This window comes from Megascapheus bottae, chromosome 10 (genome assembly GCF_031878675.1).
Source record: "Megascapheus bottae isolate mThoBot1 chromosome 10, mThoBot2.hap1, whole genome shotgun sequence".
Lineage (NCBI taxonomy): Eukaryota > Metazoa > Chordata > Mammalia > Rodentia > Geomyidae > Megascapheus > Megascapheus bottae.
The window spans coordinates 57956026-57976844 of NC_143518.1; the positions used below are offsets into that span (position 1 = coordinate 57956026).

Sequence of the window (20819 nt, forward strand, 5' to 3'; positions counted from 1 at the left end):
ATTTTCCTACCCAGTCTGGCTTTGACTGATCCTCAGATCTCAGCCTCCTAAGTAGCTAGGATTCAGGTGTGAGCCACTGGCACCTGGCCATTCCTGGTGCCCTTTCATGTATGTGTGTATGACAGAAGAGAAGAATGGGCTGATCTGCCCCCTGGGAATGCAGCAGCTTTGCCGAGAGCTGGAAAACTCCTTAATCACCCCTGTATCTTCCAGGAAACTACCCTGTTGTAGGGCTATATTCCTTGTTTCAGAGACATGCTCCAGTCACCACCTCCTTAAGCCTGGCAGTTCCCTGAAGTCAGAGAAACACTGTCATTGCCTGGGTTCCCAGTGATCTCCCCACACAAACTCCAAGGAAGACCCAGGTAGAAGAAATTTAAGTCACTCAATCTCTAATTGCAAGTTACTTACATTTTGCTTAAAAACATTTATTTAAAAATTAAAAAAAAAAAAGGGAAGAAAAGAAGAAAAAGAAAACTGCCTCTCTGCCTCACCCAGACTTCAGTGGGAAGTCAGGAGAAGACAGGTTGCCTCCAGTAAGGATGGCAACCTGCACAGAGGGGGTTGTGGTCTCAGACTTGGGGGTCAGAAGTTCCCACCACAGACACCCAAGCTCCCAAAACAGCCAAACCTGAGGGGACAGACACTGCAGCACAGTGACTAGGAAACTGGCATTTGGGCACACACCATCATTCTGAAAGCCAGTCTGAAGAAACAGAGCATGCGTACGACCTCTAACTGCCCTTGGGCTCCAGGATCTGCTGCACATAGTTGACTACGTTGCTGTGGAGCTGGGAGGCAGTGGATGCAAAGGTGTCCTTGGCTAGGGTCCGGGCCACCTCGCTGCCACCCATCATTGCATGGTACAGCGGGAGAGTGTACTTCTGCTTGCCCTGCAACACATGAGGATGGGGGATTGGAGCTGGAGTAAGGAATTTCCTGTCCGAGATGCCAATTCTGAGATCTTTTCAGGGGCAAAGATTCATGGAGACCCTAAACCACGGCGATGCCGTCATTCCTTCCTGTGCTCTCCAAAACCAAAGGAATGGTGAACTTGAGAATGGCAAAAGTGAGAAAGCTACAGGTCATCAGCCACTAAGGTAATGGCAGACATAAAACCCAGGGCCACACAAGGTCTACGCGCAATCAAGCCCAATAAAATTCACAAGTCAAATTCCTGTAAGTACTTCCACTGCATGCGTGGAGAGGCACCCAGAGGCCTCCATACCTCCAAGCACCACAAGGGTCCCGGGTCCCTCCCGCTTCACAGACCAGCTGTGGAATCTTTTGATGCCTGGCTCACCACGCCAGCCGCTCCCCTGCAGGGCAGCTCTCACAGGGGATACAGAATCTACTGGTGTTTGTTTTTTGTGTGTGGGGGGGTCATGGGGCTTGAATTCGGGTTGGGTGCTATCCCTAAGCTCTTCAGCTCAAGGCTACAGCCCTACCCTTGAGCTAAGCCCCTCTTCCTGTTTTCTAGAGATTAGAGATAAGAGTCTCAGGTCCTTTTGTGCCCAGGCTGGCTTTGAACCTTGATCCTTAGATCTCAGCCTCCTGAGTAGTTAGGATTACAGGCGTGAGCCACCGCACAAGGCCTCCACTGGTGTTTGAACTGAGTACAAGTTCTGGAGCTTCCTGACAGCAGAGACCTATGTGGTCTTGCCCTTCACCCATCTCTCTAGTCCTCTGCCCTCTGCGTTTTTCCCATGAGCTTCAATCATATTATTCCATTCCCCTCCAGTATGGGTTAGCTCTGGACACCTCTTTTCCCTAGGCCTCACCAGCTAATCTATGGCTCCCTCATTCCCAGGACAAAGCCTCCAGAAGCCACACTAATAACCAGTCATCCGGGCAACCAGCAGGGCCTCTACAGGTCATCAAGCTCCTTCCTTCAAAGGCTCTGCCCACAGGATTACTCCTACACCTTGCCTGTGGCGGGGTGGGGTCTGGACAGCAGTGAGCTAGGGGTACCTACCTGGCTCTGCAGGAACTCTTTCACTTTCCAGAAATCCTCTTGGTAATCATTCTTAAGGACGATTTGGCCCCACCGGAGCCGTAACTCAGCATTGCGGGCATTTGAAATCTTTGGGTATGTCTCACCAAGTTTTTTCACATTTCCTGGGAAGAGAAAGAAGTGGGCTGTGAGTGACTTGCAGGAGGAGCCTGAAGTCCCGCCCTTGCGCTGGTGAAGGTCTGGAAAGAGACTTTGAGGGGCACGTCACCACCCTGGCACTGTGTGCTCTGGAATGGGACTGTCCTGTGGTCACCTTTAGCAAGAAGCTCTTTTTGTGTGTATATGTATACTAACACAGACTTGAACTCAACAGTGCCGTCGCTGAGCTCTTTTGCTCAAGAGTAGTATGCTACCATTGAGGCCACAGCTCCATCTTTGGCTTTTGGGCAATTTACTGGAGATAAGTCTCACAGACTTTTCTGCCCACACTGGCTCTGAACTACAATCCTCATACATCAGCCTTCCGAGTAGCTGTGATGACAGGTGTGAGCCAGGTGAACGCGAGCACTCAGTGGGACTACACACTTTCTGCTCTTTTCCAATCCTTGTTATTTTCCTTCTTGGATCCGTACCTGTACTTTCATCAAATATCCTTCCCCACCTTTTCTTCAGCCACAAACCGGCTAAGGCCACCTGGGCTTTAACTTCTTTTCCATCCTTGGTGAGTATTATTTCCAACTGAGCAGCCACAAAGCATTTAATGGTTAAGTGCTTCGGATGACTGGGTTCAAACCCCAGCCCAACCAGTTGTGACCCACTGGTGCCTCAAGCTTGTTTTCTGTTACCTGGGGATTAAGGTCCCAGCACCTACTTCACAGGGTAGCTGGGAGGCATAGGTGACTGTACAGATGTACAGAGCATACCCCAGTGGCCTGACGAATCCACGCCCTCTTCTTCCATGAGTGCCCTACCTCCTTCAGATAGGTTTCTTGTTAAGACCTCTGTTGAGCCTGGCCTCACTGGAGCAAGACTGCGCTATGCCTCCCTTCCTCTGGAGAGCCCCCGATAGAATGCGCTCCATGCTTGACCGAGCACTTGGAATGAGCCACGTTTTTCTTACCAGGAGCGAGGGGGGATTTCTGGAGGATCTTGTCTAGGAAGTAGATGAGTTGGTAGGTCTTCCAGGAAGAGATATCCACTCTGTTGATAGCCTGCATGTCCAGCTCTGTGGTCACCCATAGCTCGGCCAGCTCTTCAGCTGGCTTCATGAGCGAGTCCCCAGGGGAGAGGTCAGGGAGGTAGGGGGGCCAGCCCGGAGTATTCAGCCACCGATCAAACTCAAACCCTGTTGAGTAGAAGGAGGGAAGACAGTAGAAGACACTTCCATCTGCTTACCCAAGTTAACTCCCAGGGACCTCCAGCTCCCCCGGCCATTGTAAAACCCTCCTGCAGTAATTAATGTCACTTTCCCACACAATCACTTGATCTAGCAGAGCCCCAGATAGGCCGATAGCTATTACTATGACAATGTCACATGTCATAGTAAGACTGAACCAGCTCCAGTTTCTCTGGTGCAAGTGGTTTTATCACAGGCAGGTTGATAGAAGTTTGTTCCCACTTGTATTCAAGTTCATGTTCTCAGTTGCCAGAATTGCACCCGAGACAGGGCTGCCTGGGTTCCCATCCCAGCTCTGCCACAAGCTGGCAGGCCAAGGGCATGCTGTTCCCTTCCCGACGCCTCAGTTTTATCTGTGAAATGGGGGAGGTAGGCCCTACCTTAGTTGACAGTTGTGCAGATTAAATGAGCAAATAGACATTAAAAGCAGAGCATACTGCCTGCTACGCAGTAAGTACTCTGTAATTATTAACTACTGTGGGCTATGGTCTCTTGACCTTGAAATATAGGCCTCTATCCTAGGAGTAGGTGCCACTGAGGCCTGACAGAGCCCAGCCGCACCATAGGAGGCAACTTTACTGAAGCCACCAGTGACTCAGAGCTCATAGCCGGCTGCAAGGTGTGTCTCAGGGCCTGCCTCACCTGTGACAGAACGTTCTCTCCTCCAAGGAAGGCGAACCTACTCACCCTGACATGAGAGAAGACATGGGGATTTTCCTCTGCCCAAAAGGCCACAGGAGGCTGCACTATGGGCTGTGGAGGTGAGGGCCTTGTCACCGCCCTGAGGACTAGCATGGGTAGAGGGAGCAACGCCCTGGCCAAAACCAACGGTCTGATTATGTATGTCTGGGTGCTCAGTCAACAAGGGCAGATTGGAGAAGGAAGACAAAAGGGAGACAATAGGGGCCAAGAGTTTGGCCTAGTGGTAGAGTGCTTGCCTAGCATGCACGAAGACCCAGGTTCGATTCCTCAGTACCACATACATAGAAAAAGCAGGAAGTGGTGGCTTAAGTGGTAGAGCTCTAGCCTTGGGAAAGTCCAAGGACAGTGCTCAGGCCCTGAATTTAAGGCCCAGGACTGGCAAAAAAAAAGAGACAATAGTAAGAATCTGAAAAGTCTTTCTGTCTTTGGTGCTGGGGATCTAGCCCAGGACCTCGTGCATTCTAGGTACATGTTCTACTACCAAGTCACAGCCCCAGTCCCCCCTCATCCCCCCCTCACTCAGCAATGACTGGCTCCATGCTTTCTCACCCGACATCAGATCTTCTAAAAACTATCTGGATACAAGTCTACTGTCTTCCAGAACCCACAGGCCCATTTCTCTGCTTACCTGAAATGGAATCCACTTTCTTTTTCTTCAGCTCAGGGAAATATTCCAAGTAGAATTCCAGAAAGTCTTCAGCTACGATACTCTGGAATTTAAACTTATCCACATAGGCCTAGGAGAAGGGAGGTGATTTTCAGACTCTCTGGGCATCTGAGGAGCAGACTCCTCCCATTCCTAGGCTCTTTCTGACCCCTTTTCCTCTTGTGCCCCAACTCTACCCTCACAGTTTGGCCAGCAGCTCTGTATGCTCCCTGGCCTTCTCCCCTCCCTGGCAGTTGACTATACCTTGAGAAACTTGTCAAACTGATCTTGATCTCCCACCAAGTGGGCCAGGTAGGAGACAAAGCAGAAGCCTTTCTCGTAGGGGGTCTCGTTGTATGTGTCATCCGGGTCAACACCTGGCAGAGGAGAAAGCAAACAAGGCTGAGCATTTGGAACCTGGCACAATCACTGCTCCCCAGCTCCAGATTCCAACACTGGCAGAGACTGTACTTTAGACACAATAATGCCAAGAAGGCTTGCCAATCTCTTGGGACTTGCATTTCAGAAACTAGGAGCTAAGAGGAGGCCAGAGGCCAGTCATCTAGAGGAACTGCCACCTTTCCTTATTCTTGGGATGTGTTTTGCTTAGCAGGTTCCATCTCCTCTTAGGACAGAACATTGCACTCCATCTTCCCAGCTCCATGGCTCACCAACCTCCTTGCCCAGAAGGTGATTGGACAACTACTGTACAACTGATTACCAGTGCACAAAAAGTTCATTTTCACAGTCAGTGGCACCAAGGAACATGAGCTTCGATTGCATAAAGAAGGTTTTAGATTAGTCACACCTGCAACCAAAGAAAAAGGCTGAAAACAAAAAGCTCGGAATTGAGAAGTGACTGGGTGCACGACCTTGGGCAAGTCACGGAACTTGTCTGGCTCTTCATGGTCCTCTAATACAGGGTTAATGCTGCAGTGCCTGCAGGGCAAGCCAGGGCTGGGAAAGCGCCCTGGAAGTGATAGGTGGAGGACAATGTCCTGCTGACATGTTGGATTCACAGGATTCATTCAGCCTAGAAGCCAGGGTATGGCCAGGGAGAACTCTGGCCTGCCTCCTTCCCCAAGGAAGTGTGCACTGAGGCTCAGACTGACACGGGGTGCCAAGTTCAATTTAGGGCAGAGGAAAGAAAGAGGTACCGCCAGGACCTGGTTCAATCTTCACCCGCAGCTTGTTGAGAGGGTTTTCTTCTCCTGAGATGTCCATGTGCTGTCGAAGCAGAGCCCGCCCGGTTGCAGCCTCCAAGCACATGTACGCAGGCCCTGCACCAAACACAAACCCCAAACCCCCAAACTGGCTCTGCATCCAAGTGATTTTCCTGGCAAAAGATGCTGTGCTGCCCCCTGGTGGCCTAAGGCTCAATACCCATCTCCTCCTGGGGAGGGCAGGACAAACAGGGTCAGGGACAATGACTCAGGCCCTAGCTCCAGAGTGGCTCAGGGTAGCTACAAGAGTGCAGGTGAGGCCGTGGGTCTCTCTTCCCAAAGGCCTCCCTCTCCGGGGCAGTCACCTATGCTTGTTAATTTGGTCTCCTATAAAAACTTACAATAGGGCTGGTTGTGGCTTAGTGGTAGAGTGCTCACCAAGCATGCAGGAAGCCCTGGGTTTGACTCCTCAGTATCACATAAATAGAAAATGCCAGAAGTGGTTCTGTAGCTCAAGTGGTAGAGTGTTAGCCTTGAGCAAAAGAAGCTTAGGGACAGTGCTCTGGCCTTAAGTTCAAGCCCTGGGACTGGCAAAAGCAATAATAGTATATATATACTGAAGCCAGGTGCTAGTGGCCTATACTTGTAATTCTAGCTACTCAGAAAACTGAAGATTTGAAGATTGTGGTTTGAAGCCAGCCTGAGCAGAAAAATCCCCACCCCCAAAAAGCTGAGAGCGTAAGGCCTTGAGTTCAAGCCCTGGTGGCAGCACAAAGTAATAACGGCTGCTACTCCTACTCCTACTGTTGAGGGACTAATACAGGGTAAGAGGATCGTAGCATGAGGCCTGAAAAAAATGCGAGATCCTATATGGGAAATAACTAATGTGTGAAAGAGCAAAGGTCAGGCCAGGAGTTTGGCCTAGTGGTAGAGTACTTGTCTAGTATGCAAGAAGACCCAGGTTCAATTCCTCGGTACCACATACATAGAAAAAGCCGGAAGTTGTGTTGTGGCTTAAGTGGTGGAGCTCTAGCCTTGAGAAAGCCCAAAGACAGTGCTCAGGCCCTGAGTTCAAGCCAGGACTGGCCAAAAAAAAAAAGAAGGGGGGGGGCTAAAGTCATAGTTAAGTGGTAGAGAGCCTGCCTAGAAAATACGAGGCCTACCACCACCAAAACAAAGTTGTATACAGCTACATTTAGTCCCCCATGGTCTTTCAGCTGAGCTTCTGGCATAACTGCCTCCACCCTCCTCCCCCACTGGTGTTCTGAAGCCCTAGGAGGGAGCACTGGCCTCTGTGTTTGGGAGGATGGCGCCTTACCAAAAAGGATGGTGGAAATTCTCCTTTGGGAGTACATGGTGAAGCCTTCATTGAGCCAGAACTCCCCCCAGTTGGCGTTAGTGACCAGGTTTCCAAACCAACTGTGGGAGATCTCATGAATGATGACATCAGCCAGTGAGCGGTCCCCTGCCAGCAGGCAGGGGGTGACAAAGGTCAGGCAAGGGTTCTCCATTCCTCCAAATGGAAAGGATGGTGGCATGAAGAGCAAGTCGTACCTGGCAAGAAAAAAACAGGAGGTCACAAGAGGCTCTGGGCCCCTAGACGGACTTGATTTTGCTAGCATGGCTTTTCCATCCCTCTTCATGTCCTTAGAGCTGCAGCTGCTGCACTGACTGGCAGCTTAGAACCTGGACCCTTATTCCTGTCCGGGGTTTCCTTGCCTCCAAGCCTCCCTCACTCCAGTGGTGGCTGTTTCACTCTCTCCTCCCAAGCAGACGGGATCATACATTTGGCACTGGAGGCTGACTCGGGACTATAACCACCAGCCTTGTATCCAAGGAGCCTAAGGTTTCAAGAGGTCAAAGACAAAATGGAGCAGGAGCCTTCCACGTCTAACACACTGCTTTCACCTGGGCCCTCCCTCCCAAGACCCTTCCTCCGCAGCCACGAGCAGCCTGGCTCATCCCTTCCTCTTTTCTTCCTCCTCTCCTTTGCTTCTGGAATCAGGGAAAACTTGCTCTAGGAGAGAGAAGGAAGAGAAGAAGCAGTTCCAGAAGTGAGAGTAGAAAGCAGGGACTCAAATGCGAGACACACAGGTTAGCGCAGATCCCATACCTTCCCCACACGTAGGGTCCGAAAAGCTTCTCTCCTGTTGCCAGAAACTCTTCAATCACACCCTGGTACTCCTCCTTGGCAGCCTCAATCAGACAGGGCTCAGCCCACACCCGGCTCCTAGGGGCAAAGCATGTGGGATGGGGGTTAAAGACTAGAGCTGAACACACCTGGAGATGATTGGCTCAGATCCAATTGCCCATATTTGACCCAAATGCACGTGACAGTCATCAGCCACACAGGCAGAAGACAAACGATCAAATCACTCACACAGACCCAAGAGGCTACACACCCTGGACGGCCTCCAGAGACCTCTCCTGACCACCAGATCCAGCCCCACAGTGCTGGATGGTAAGTGTCAACACCGTGCTGCAAACCTGTTGAGCCTCTCTGAGCCTCAGTCTCTTCATCTGTTCCCCAGTGGTGATGAGTCAATGAAACAGCACGCAGAGGCTTCACGCAGTGACTACGTGATAGTAATGGCCTTCTAATTTTTTTTTTTGCCAGTCCGGGGCTTGAACTCAGGGTCTGAGCACTGTTTTTGGGTTTTCTCAAGGCTAGAGCTCTACCACTTGAGCCTCAGCATCACTTCTGGCTTTTTTCTATGTATGTGGTACCAGGGATTGAACCCGGGTCTTCATGCATGCTAGGCAAGCACTCTCCACCTAGGCCAAATTCCTGCCCTGGCCTTCTAATTTATAAGATGGATCTCTGAAATTGAAGAGAACCTTAAGAGGCTGGGGATGGAGTAGAACATTTATTTGTTTGCTTGTACATATACAAGGCTCTTCCCTAGCACAACAATAAAAAGGAACAAACTGTGTAGGGTGGCACATGCCTACAATCCCGGCACTTGGAAAGTAGGTGCAAGCATGACCATCATGAGTTTAAGGCCTGTCTAGGCTACACAGTGGGACAGTGTTTGGGGGGGAAAAAAAAGCCTAAAGAGAGCTAGGGTGCCTATAATCACAGACTCAGGAGGCTGAGATTGGAAGGACTGTGGTTCAAGGCCAGTTCAGGCAAAGGAGTTCCCATGCCAGCTTTTTTGTTGTTGTTGTTGAGATGGAGATTTCATGAACTCTTTTGCCTGAACTGGTCTTGAAGCAGTCCATGCGACTCTTATCTCCAGTTACTCACTAGAAAATCGGCATTGGTTCTGTGGCTCAAGTGGCAGAATGCTAGCTTTGAGCTGAAGAGCTCAGGGATAGTGCTCAGGCCCAGAGTTCAAGTCCCCATGACCCCCCCCCCAAAAAAAAATGAGCTAATGGGGCTGGGAATGTGGCTCAGTGGTAGAGTGCTTGCCTAGCATGCATGAAGTCCTGGGTTCTATTTCTCAGTACCACATTCACAGAAAAAGCTGCAAGTGGCACTGTAGATTTGAGTGGTAGAGTTCAGAAACAGTGCCCAAGCCCTGAATTCAAGTCCCAGGACTGGCAAAAATAAATAAATACATAAATAAATGAGCTAAACCCTAGAATCCATAGCTCCTGGTACCAAGTCCTATGTCCTGGCCTTGCAGAGGTCTCTACCCCAGAGCCTCAGTTGGCTTATCTATGAACAGACACAGTAATATCACACATACAAAAGGACCTCCAGAATTACCTCCACAAACCTCCTCTGCCCAGGAGCCTCCTCCAGCACAAGGCCTACGATAGGTGACCTCATTACCAGAAGACCCTCCCACTCAATACAACCCACAGGAGCCACGCAGATGACCCACAAGACAAGGACTGTACATCTGACAGGCGGAGGAAGTCACCACCCCTGGTTAAATGAATTCTGGATTCTGTCACTGACTTTTTTTTTTTAACAGTACTAGGGTTTGACTTGCCAGGCAGTTATCTGTGTCACTCACTCAACCAGCAATGTGTGGTCATTTTCTAACAGAGGATTCAAAATCCTCATTAATCTCCAATGTGGCTAGACTCTGTTGTTCACCCATGAATAGTTCACATTCTTACTGAGTCATAGGTAAGTACGTTTTTAAATGGCGTTCCTTTACTTATCTATTCTTTGGTAGACAAGATGACCTTCTTCAGGTTATCTATGACCTGCCTATTAGGAAGAAGGTAACACTTATCTTTCAATTTGGCATTCTTTTCAATGAGTGCTGGAAGCAAATTCAATTGAATCCCATTTACTACTTCTCCTGATATCCAGGTCCTGGCAGGGCTACAGAGTACAGCTGAGAAATGTTAGGGAGTCTCTGAATATATATTTATTTTCTTTTTTGTCGGTTGTAGGGCTTGAACTCTGGGCCTGGCTGATGTCCCTGAGCTCTTCAGCTCAAGGCTATTGCTCTACTACTTTGAACCACAGCGCCACTCCTAGTTTTCTGGTGGTTAATTGGAGATAAGGGTCTCATGAACTTTCTTTTTTTGTTTTTCCCTCCATTAACAATTTTATATTGATTGGTTGGTTGGTTGGTTTTTGTGCTGACACTGGGGCTTGAATGCAGATCTCATGATCATGAATGCCCACAGCTCACGTCTCTCATGGACTTTCCTGCCCGGGCTGGCTTTGAACCACCATCCTCAGATCTCAGCCTCCTGAGTAGCTAGGATTATAGGTGTGAGCCACTGGCGCCCAGCCAATCCTCTGAATCTTTTTGACGTGGTGGAGTACAATGCCACTTCCAGAAACTAAGAGCAGAGCCAGAGATTGATAAGGAACAGCAGCAGAGCCAGGAGAAGGGTCTCCTCCGCCTTGCAGCCTACCTCCAATCTCTTCGGAGCAGGATTAAGCTATAGTGGTGGGGACTACTAAGTTAGCCAGAAAAACTTAAGCCTTTGCACCAAATTTCTTTTTTTTGCAACAGGGTCCATTATGCCATTATGTAGTCTAAGCTTCCCACCTTAAGTTTCCCAAGTGTTGGGATTTACAGGAGTGTTCTCCTCCCCGCCCCCCACCTCTCTTTCTCTCTCTCATCAGTTGTGGGGTTTGAACTCAGGGCCTGAGCGCCGTCTCTGAGTTTTTTTGCTCAAGGCTAGCACTCTACCACTATTGAACCACAACTCCACTTCCAGTTTTTCAGTGACTTTTCTGCCCAGGCTGGCTTCAAATTGCAATCCTCAGATCTGGGCCTCCTGAGTAGCTAGGATTACATGAGCTACATTTGCACTAAACCATTTCACAGACATACCATGTCTCCCTAAGTTTAGGTTCATGTAGCTGCAGCAGACTAAGGAAAATAATGGGATCAAAATTGTATATTTCCAGACTTGAGTGCTGGAGAGTATTGGGGCTACGTGGCACAAAGATGGAAAAGTCAATATAGTTGCTGAGCATTTAGCATTTAAAGACAGGAATGAAGATCGTTTTTCTAAAACCGCCTCCCAAGCTCCAACCCTACTCCACAGATAGCCAGGACAGCAGCTACTGCAATGCCAGCAGGACTGGTGATTTCATTCCAGACAGCTGGCTCAGAACTGGAAGGAAGAAGTATGGAGTGGGGAGAAGGGCAGAAGGAGGGAAGGGAGAAATCAAGCCCCTGCACCAGATATACTTAGGCTGTGCCTTTCTCTCTGTGGAAGGCTTTTATATGGAACCATGAAATACTAAGACCCACCGCAGCAGACATCCTGGTCAGGGTTTTTCTTGCCTCGAGGGTCAAACCATCCTTGCTTGTGGGGTTTCTGCCTCTTACCTGGGTCCAACCTCAGCTGAAACCAGATCACCAATGGCCAAAGCTATTAGATAAGAGGGGATGGGATGGTGCATCTCGAAAAAGAACTTATTTGGACCTCTCTTCTCCCAAGAGCTTGCACTCATCACAGCTGTGAAGCCATCTGGAACCTGCCAACAAAGAAAGTGGAGGAGATCTTACCTGAAGAGTCCACCTTGAAGAACATGACCAACAGCCCAGGCCATGACAATTACTACCTGGAGTCCATGTCACACAATAGAAAGGCATTAGAAGACTAGCTAAACTGATGCGATTTAGAAAACCACATAAAATGCCTGTGGATGAAAGAATTTAAAAGTCTTTCAGGAGGTAGAGGTGTGGCTTCACTGGCATGGTGGAACGCCAGTCTTTAAAAAGGGTAGGGGATGGGCTGGGAGCATGGCCTAGTGGTAGAGTGCTTGCCTAGCATGTATGAAGACCCAGGTTCGATTCCTTGGTACCATATACACAGAAAAAGCCAGAAGTGGTACTATGGCTCAAGTGGTAGAGCGCTAGCTTTGAGAAAGCCCAAGGACAGTGCCCAGGCCCTGAGTTCAAGCCCAGGACTAGCAAAAAAAAAAAAAAAAAAAGACAGGGACTCTGGGGAAGGGAGTTTGGTCTAGTGGTAGAGTGCTTGCCTAGCACACACGAAGACCCCAGTTCAATTTTTTGATACCACATACATAGAAAAGCTGGAAGTGGTGCTGTGGCTCAAGTAGAAAAGTGTTAGCCTTGAGGAAAAAGCCCAAAGACAGTGCTCAGGCCCTGAGTTCAAGCCCCAGGACCAGCAAAGAAAAAAGCCACGGGCAGAGAGTTTGGCCCAGTGGTAGAGTATTTGCCTAGCATGCATGAAACCCTGGGTTCAATTCGTCAGTACCACATAAATAAAAAAAGCCTGGTGGTGCTGTGGCTCAAGTGTTAGAATGCTAGCCATGAGCACAGAAGCTCAGGGACAGTGGGTAGGCCCTGAGTTCAAGCCCCAGGACTGGCAAAAAAAAGAAAGAAAAAGGAAAAAAGAGAATCACAGAACAGATACCACAGGATGGATATAAATAATTCACAAATTGAAATTTGACCAAATAAATCTGGAGTGATAATAGTTTCTATGATTACTGTTTTTGTTTTTGAACATGGGGTTTTACTATGGAGCCAGGCTCATCTCAAACTCATGATCCTCATCTCAGCCTCCAGTTTTAATTGTTTTTGTGCCAGTCCTAGGGTTTGAACTCTGGCCTTAGGAGTTGTCCCTGACCGTATGTGCTCCAAGACAGCACTCTACCAGTTGAGCCACAGCTCCCCTCTGGCTTTTTTTGGTGGTTAACTAGAGATAAGTCTCATGGACTTCCTGCCCAGGCTGGCTTCAAACAGTGATCCTCAGATCTCAGTCTCCAGGGAAACCATGCATTTTATTTTTTGTTGGTCATGGGGCTTAGACTGTAGGCCTGGGCACTGTCCCTGAGCTCTTTAGCTCAAGGCTACCACTCTATCCCTTGAGCCACAGTGCCACTTCTGGTTTTATAGTGATTAATTGGAGATAAGAGTCTAATGGACTTTAGTGCTTGGACTGGCTTTGAACCACGGTCCTCAGATCTCTGCCTCCTGAGTAGCTAGGATTACATGCGTGAGCCATCATGCCCAGCTTGAAACCATGTATTTTATTTGCTTGTTTGTTTTTGGGTAGTGTTGGGGTTTGAACTCAGGGCCCACTGTTGGCTAAGCAGACACTTTTTCTTCCTCAGTACGATCTAGGCTGCAGTCCTATTTGTGCTTCTCTTTTTCACTGGATGGCTCTTACCACTGTGCCCAACCATCGAGCTTCCTCTGTAGCCTGGAATAACATATGCACCCAATATGCCCAATCATTTGTTAAGTTGGAGTCTATACCCTGGCCGGCCTTGAAATGTGATGCTCTGATCTCCACCTCCAGAGTAGCTAGAATGACAGAAGTGAGCTTGAAATTGTATTGCTAATCCCAAGGGCAGGTACACAACCCTTAGCTTCCTTACCTCAATAAGAGCCGAATATTTGCATTTCACTGCAGGAGTGTCGAAACAAGGGAAAAAGGCCCGGTTTAGGACAGCTTGGCCCTGGGTGTAGACAAAAGGCTTCTTCTTTCCTGCTGTCTGCTCAGGAGCTAACCAGCAAACCTAAAACAGAAGGGTACTTCAGAACTGGCACGTCCTATATGAACTCAGTCCAGCCTGGCATGTTTGCTCAGACGAGAAAGTTCTGTTTTGTTTCCTCTCTTAGACAGTCAGAGGGCTTGAACTCAGGGCCTGGATCCTGTTCCTGAGCTTTTTTCCCTCAAAGCTAGCACTCTACCACTTGAAGCAATAACACAACTTCCAGTTTTTGAGTGGCTAACTGAAGATAAGAATCTCAAGGAGTCTTTCCTGCCTGGGCTGGCTTTGAACCATGATCCTCAGACCTCAGCCTCTGGAGTAGCTTGGTTACAGGCAGGAGCCACTGGCACCTTGCAGGGTTACTGTTTTCAGTCATGGGATTTGAACTTTGGGCCCAGGCGTTGTCCCTGAGCTCTTCAGCTCAAGTCTACTGTCCTACCCTTGGAGCCACAGCACCATTTCCCGTTTTCTAGTGGTTAATTGGAGATAAGAGTCTAATGGGCTTTAGTGCCTGGGCTGGCCTTGTACTGCGATCCTCAGATCTCAGCCTCCTGAGTCTCAGCTAGTATTACAGATGTGAGCCACCACTCTTGGTTTGTCAGTCTTCTCTTTTTATGTATTTAGTCCAGCCAGGAATCTGTGCATGTCAACTCCTTCCCAGGACAGAATCACTACAAAAGGCCTATCCCCCACACTCACTCTGTGGGCCATCTCAGGAACCCCACACCTGGCCTCTGACCCTGTCATTTTGACCTTCTCCGGTGTTCTCTCACTGTGGCAGTTTCTTATCAAGCAAACAATGTAACAGTTATATTTGGACCCCTGAGAAGACATAGAAAGCAGAACCAAGTGAGAAATATGTGTTTTCCATTCCCAAAATGTACCTTTCCAGAAAAAATGGACTTCAAATTACAGCTCTTTTTGTTTGAGATGGGGGGGGGTGTCTCACTATATTGCCTAGGATGGCCTTGAACTCCTGAGCTCAAATGATCCTCCCCCTTCAGGCTCTCAAGTACTGGGATTATAGGTGTATATACAAGTGTCTGGGGATGATATGAGTCTTCATTTGTTTTCTGTTAGTCCTTGAACGAAGGTTACACCTGAATGATTATAGCAAACCTAACTTTGTCCCACAGCAAAAGGAGGTCCCTTCCAACATACATATAATTTGGGGAGAGGATGTATTAGCAATAAGTATATCTAGAATTTAATAATCAATTATGAGCTGGAGGTATGGCTTAAGGGATAGAGTATCTGTCTAGTAAGTATAAGGCCCTAAGTTCAAGCCCCGGTACTGGCAGAGAAAGAGAGAAGGGGGGTGGGGCAGAGCGGGCTAGGATGGAGGCTGTCTAGATAGGTATGGAGCTCTGTAGTACCCACTGAACTTCTTTATGAATCTGTTGTTTTTTTTTTCCAAGGTTGACTCTTTTTTGTTTCTTATTTCTTTTTGTACCCCTTCCTCCACTCCCCACCCAGCCCTGGGCACTAAGGTTTTAATCAGGGCCTTATGCCTGCTAGGCAGGTAACTCTACAGGGCACCCCTCCAGCAGGTTCTTCTGTATTGAAGAATAAAAGTGCATTAATAAAAAAAATTATTTGGTCATGAGAGGTTAGGATTCTAAAGAGTACTTAAGGGGGACTAGGGTAGTGTTAGAAACTTACATCAAGTCAGCAGCTCGCTAAACTCTGTCAAGCACTTAGACCACTTTCCAGTACAACTTAAGTCCTGGCTATCAACCCTTCAACCCAAATTCTTCACTCAGCATCTTTGCTTTAGGCTTTTGGTTTTCTATTTTTACTGGGTGCTAGGATTACAGGAATGCACAGCTAGACCAGCTCCTTCCTTCCTTCTACTCCCCACCTCTCCTTTCACTTTCTTTTTCCATGGTGTGAGGAAAATGAAACCAAGAAACTTGGCAGTATATTATAGCAAGTCTAAAGTCAAGGTGAGGGTGCAAGGTAAAAGCCTACATCAAGTTGATAGTAATAAAGAGGAAGGAACCAGGCACCAGTGGCTCGTGCCTGCGCCTGTAACCCAAGCTACTCAGGAGACTCAAGTCCCAAGACTGCCTCAAAAGAGTGGGGGAGAGGGAGAGATAAAAAGAGAGAGAAAGAGGATAAAGAACAACAACTTCACAGTGCAAAGCAAAACCTCTACAATTCTCTCTCTCTCTCTCTTTGGTGGGTCATGAGGCTTTAATTCAGCCTGGGCACTGTTCCTGGGCTCTTCAGCTCAAGGCTACTGCCCTACCCTGAGCCAAGCCCCGATTCCCCTTTTCTACAGGTTAATTGGAGATAAGAGTCTCAGGTCCTTTTATGCCCAGGCTGACTTTGAACCTTGATCCTCAGATCTCAGCCTCCTGAGTATAGGATTATAGGCATGAGCCATTGCGCCCCCCCTTCTACTATTATTTCTTAAACAAAAGCAATTCTTTCTACTTAATTCTGCTACTCAATTGGCGGTGCTAATTTTTTTTTTTTTAAGTAAGGGGACTTAAACTCAGGGTCCCACATTCTCATGACTGGTACTCTACTACTTGAGCCACACCTCTTCCTTAGCATTTTGCCGGTTAGTTGGAGAAGATATCTCAAGGACTTCCCTGCCAGGATGGGACTGGCTTCAAACTAGGATCCTGGAGGTCTTGGCTTCCCAAGTAGCCAGTATTACAGGAATACAGCACCAGTTGCCTAATTTGAGGTGCCAGTCTAAATAGGCAAATTTAGGGAGGAGGTTAATTTTTCCAATCATTTAGTTGAATGTCTAGTTCCTGACAAAAAGCCAGAAATAAGGTATCATGGACAAGCAGACTCATGTACTGATGCATTCTGTTTCCCTAAGGGCTCCAAAGCCTTCTTGTGAGACTACAGGTATCGATCACATGCTTTGGGCTCTCTGAACAAGCTCTATCACAAGACTCATTTATTCCTCCAATGGCAAAAGACAGAAACAGAATTACTCTTGGGGCCAGTTCCAAGTACAAAGGGGAGGTAATAGCCAGATAAGCAAGCTTCAATTTCAGACAAGCAATTCTTTAGACAAGTAGTTCTCCGTGACACGTATAACTCACCCTATCAGAAAAATAACTAGGTGTCACAGCCTCTAAGGCTTACACAAACTCTTTTGTGTGTCTGTGGGCCACAGGAACAGCTGCCCCTGAGCTTTTGTGTTCAAGGCAGGTACTCCACCAACTGAGCCACAGCTCCACTTCCGGCTTTTTGGTGGTTAACGGGAAATAAGAATCTCATGGATTTACGTCCTGGCTTTGAATCTTGATCCTCAGATCTCAACCTACTGAGGAGCTAGGATAACAGGTGTGAGTCACCAGCATCTGGCTCATGGACTGACTTCCTCTTAACTCCAAAAAGCTTAATATTTAAGTCAATGCACACTGGGCACCAGTGGTTCACACTTGTATTCCTAGACATTCAAGAGGCGAAGATGTGAGGATCAGGATTCAGAGCTGATGTGGGCAGGAAACTCTTTGAAACTCTTACCTTCAACTAACCACAGAAAATCCAGAAATGGTGGAGGGCTAGTCTAGAAAGAAAAGGCCTCAGTACCAGCACAAATAAAATAAAATGTAAAGAAATCAACCAACACAGAGAAGCCCAAGTCATAAAGCCTGGAACACCCTGATTTCACTTCTCCCTTTTAGTCCAATTCCTTTGTGAATGAAATCCGGGACTTCACAGGAGGAAGAAGCAAACACAGCTATGCTGCAGGGCTGTTTTAGCCAGTGCAAAGAAAAGTGCACAGAGAACAGAGGCTGAGTCAGCGTCCGACGAATGAACCAGCACTGTGCAGGGCCTGCTCAAGCGGCGCTCGAGTAGCTGATGCGCAGGGAGCAGGGGCCGAATGTCCGGGACGGATTGCACAGTTCAGTGCGGCACAGCCTAGGTGCGCAGAGCGGGGACTCGGAGGAGCCAGACAGGCCCTGACTGCGGCCAGGCAAAGCAGGAAGGGCGGCTGGAGAAGCCTGGGCCCCGGGGCTAAGAGGGGCGGTGTGGGGGGCCCGGGGGAGCCGGGGGGGGGGGGGTCCCGGGAAGGGCGGCGACTCTGGGGCTGGCGGGTCCGAGGCGGAGCGCCAGGCCGGGCCGGGAACACTCACCCCGGGTCCCTCCCCGACGCGGTAGGTGAGCCCCAGCTCGAAGCGCTCGGAGGCGCGGCAGCGCTGCGGGAAGGCCACGCACAGCGCCTGGCCGTAGCTGGAGAAGGGCCGGGTGTGGAAGGGCACGGGCTCCGCGGGCGATCGCTCCGGACCGGGCGGCCCGCGTCGCAGCGTCACCGCCGTCACCTCCAGGCTCCGGTGCGAATCGAGCTGCAGCTCCGTGGCGGGCAGCAGGCAGCGCAGCTCCAGGACGGCCCGGCCGCCCAGCCCTCGGCTCCCCGGGCCCGGCCCCGGCGGCCCGAACTCCGCCCGCAAGTCCAGATGCAAGTGCAGGATCTCGAAGGCCCGGAAACTGGAGGCCGTGGCCACGTCCACCGCCTGCGCCGAGTGCAGCGGCCGCGGGGTCGCCCCGCCGCCGCCGCCGCCGGCCTCCGCGCTCGCCATGCCCGCCGCCGCTCTCCCGCCGGGAAAGCCGGCCGGTTCCGCCTGGAGTGCAGGCCACGCCCCCGATGACGCAGCGCCGGAGCCACGCCCACCGCGAGCCCGCCCCGCCCCGCCCCGCCTGCCTCCTGGGATCCAGCGGGGAGAAGCTGGGACTCTGCACCCTTTCTGCCTCACGCAGGCAGCTCCGCAATCTGGGGGTGGGGTAGGACAGTTCTGCCCACCTCTGCCCACATCTCTCCTCCTGAGATGTTACAGTAGTCCCGTGGGACATCCCTCCCGATGCCTCACGTTCCTGGTAAGGGTTGAACCCTGCACTGGCACTGGCAGTCTGAGTTCCACATCTGACACTGTATTTTACTAGGACGATGTGTGTCAGCTTGGGAAATGGACAGGAAAGATCAATCTGGGCATATTAAGATGTTTAAAGGAAATTACTTCGCCCGGCACCGGTGGCTCACCCCTGTAACCCTAACTACTCAGGAGGCTCAGATCTGAGGATCACAATTTGAAGCCAGCCTAGGGAAGAAAAGTCTCCGTGAGGTTCATCTCAACGACCCAAGGTGGCACTGTGGCTCAAAAGAGCTCAGGGACAGTGCCCAGACCCAGAGTTCAAGCCCCACTTTCAACAAAAAACAGGAAGGAATGAAGGGAGGGAGGGAGGGAGGGAGGGAGGGAGGGAGGAAGGAAGGAAGGAAGCAAGCAAGCAAGCAAGGAAGGAAGGGAAAAAGAAAATAGGTGGGAAAGGCAGGTACCTCAAATCTGCTGAGCAATATCATGTAGTCTAGTCTAGCCATAATCTGCAATCTGAAGATGTGAGCAAGAGAACATAAGAAACATTAAAAAGGCCAGGAATTTTCCTAAATTAATGATTAGTATAAAACCTTGAACCTTAAAAGACTACCAAAGCCAGTTATCAATTAATCACCTTAGCATATTATATTCAAAAAGTTAAAAACAGCCAGGAGAGGTGGCTCACGCCTGTAATCCTAGCTACTCAGGAGGCTGAGATCTGAGGATCCTGGTCAGCCTAGGCACTAAAAAGTCAGTGAGACTCATCTCCAATCAACCACTAGAAAACCGAAGTGGCCCTGATACTCAAGGGGTAGGGCAGTAGCTTTGAGCTGAAGAGCTTAGGGACAGCACCCAGGCCCAGTCTAAGCCCCACCACCACCAACAACAAAATGATAAAAATAGGCACAGTCGTGCAATTTCAACACTTGGGCAGTTGAGACAGGTGTTGAAGACCAACCTGGGCTACATAACAAAATATCTCAAAATAATAATACAGCTGGGCACTAGTGGCTCACACATGTATTATTAGCTACTCAAGAGGCTGAGATCTGAGAATTGCAATTTGAAGCAAACCTGGGCAGGAAAAGACTATCTTCAATTAAACATCAAAGAGTAGCATTTGAGCTGGAGCTCAAATGATAAAAGCACTGGCCGTGAGTGGAAAAGGTCCAGGAACAGTGCGTAGGCCCTAAATCCAAGCCCCAATACTGTTATGTAAAAAATTATGTAAAAAGAAACTACAGCAATCTTCTTGCTGGAAACTTCTTTTTGTTCTGTATTTGTCATTGGAAATTTGAAGTTGTATTTCTTTAAAAAATATTTTTTTGTTATTATAAAAGTGATGAGTGATGGTGGCTCACACCTGTAATTCTAGCTACTCAGAAGGCTGAGATCTGAGGATCACCATTCAAAGCCAGCCCAAGCATTAAACACTGACATGCTTATCTAGTTAACCTCCAGATAAGCAGAAATGAAATGTGGCTCAAAGTGGTAGTAGAATGCAACCCTTGATCGAAAAAGCTCAGGAATAGTACCGAAGCCCTGAGTTCAAGCCTCACAACCAACAAAAAAAGGTGATATAAAGAGGGGTTACAGTGACATATGTCAGGTAATAAAGTAACTTCTTTGGTTTTTTTCTGAGTGACTTTTTTTTTCCCTGGTCCTGGGCTTGAACTCAGGGCCTAGGCACTGTCTCTGAGGCCTCTGTGCTCAAGGCTAATGCTCTACTACTTCAGGTACAGCACCACTTTTGGCTTTTCCTGATTAGTTCATTAGAGTTAAGTCTTATGGACTTTCCTGCCCAGGGTAGCCCTAAACAGTGAACATCAGATCTTAGCCTTCTGAGTAGCTAGTTACAGGCATGAACTACCAGTGCTGGCAAAGTAACTTTTATGGCGTTTTAAGTTTCTCTGTGTAGGTTTTTAATTCACTATCCTGCATCAACCTTCCAAGAGCTTAATGATCCTTATGATCCTTTTCTTAATTTTTTTTTTTTTTTTGGTGGATCATGGGGCCTGAACTCTGGGCCTGGGCAGTGTCCCTAAGGTCTTCAGCTCAAGACTACCTCCTTACCTCTTGAGCCACGGTGCCACTTCCAGTTTTCTGTTGGTTAATTGGAGATAAGGACTTTCATGCCAGGGTGGCTTTGAACTGCAATCCTCAAATCTCAGCCTCCTGAGTAGTTAGGATTACAAATGTGAGCCAATGCCCAGCCTA

At 49.0% G+C, this 20819-nt stretch overlaps 1 protein-coding gene across 1 annotated transcript; it reads right to left on the reverse strand.

Annotated features, from left to right (window-relative positions):
• Positions 1–396: 396 nt before the first annotated feature.
• Rnpep (arginyl aminopeptidase) lies at positions 397–18327 on the reverse strand. Its single transcript, XM_090341430.1, has 11 exons — positions 17868–18327; positions 13642–13782; positions 11618–11766; positions 7975–8091; positions 7180–7415; positions 5865–5978; positions 4963–5075; positions 4681–4789; positions 3075–3299; positions 1976–2118; positions 397–893 (listed from the first exon to the last, which is right to left on the reverse strand). The coding sequence occupies exons 1-11, from the start codon at positions 18309–18311 to the stop codon at positions 735–737; spliced, it is 1950 nt and encodes a 649-aa protein (XP_090197556.1). The 5' UTR covers positions 18312–18327; the 3' UTR covers positions 397–734.
• Between the last annotated feature and the right edge of the window lie 2492 nt (positions 18328–20819).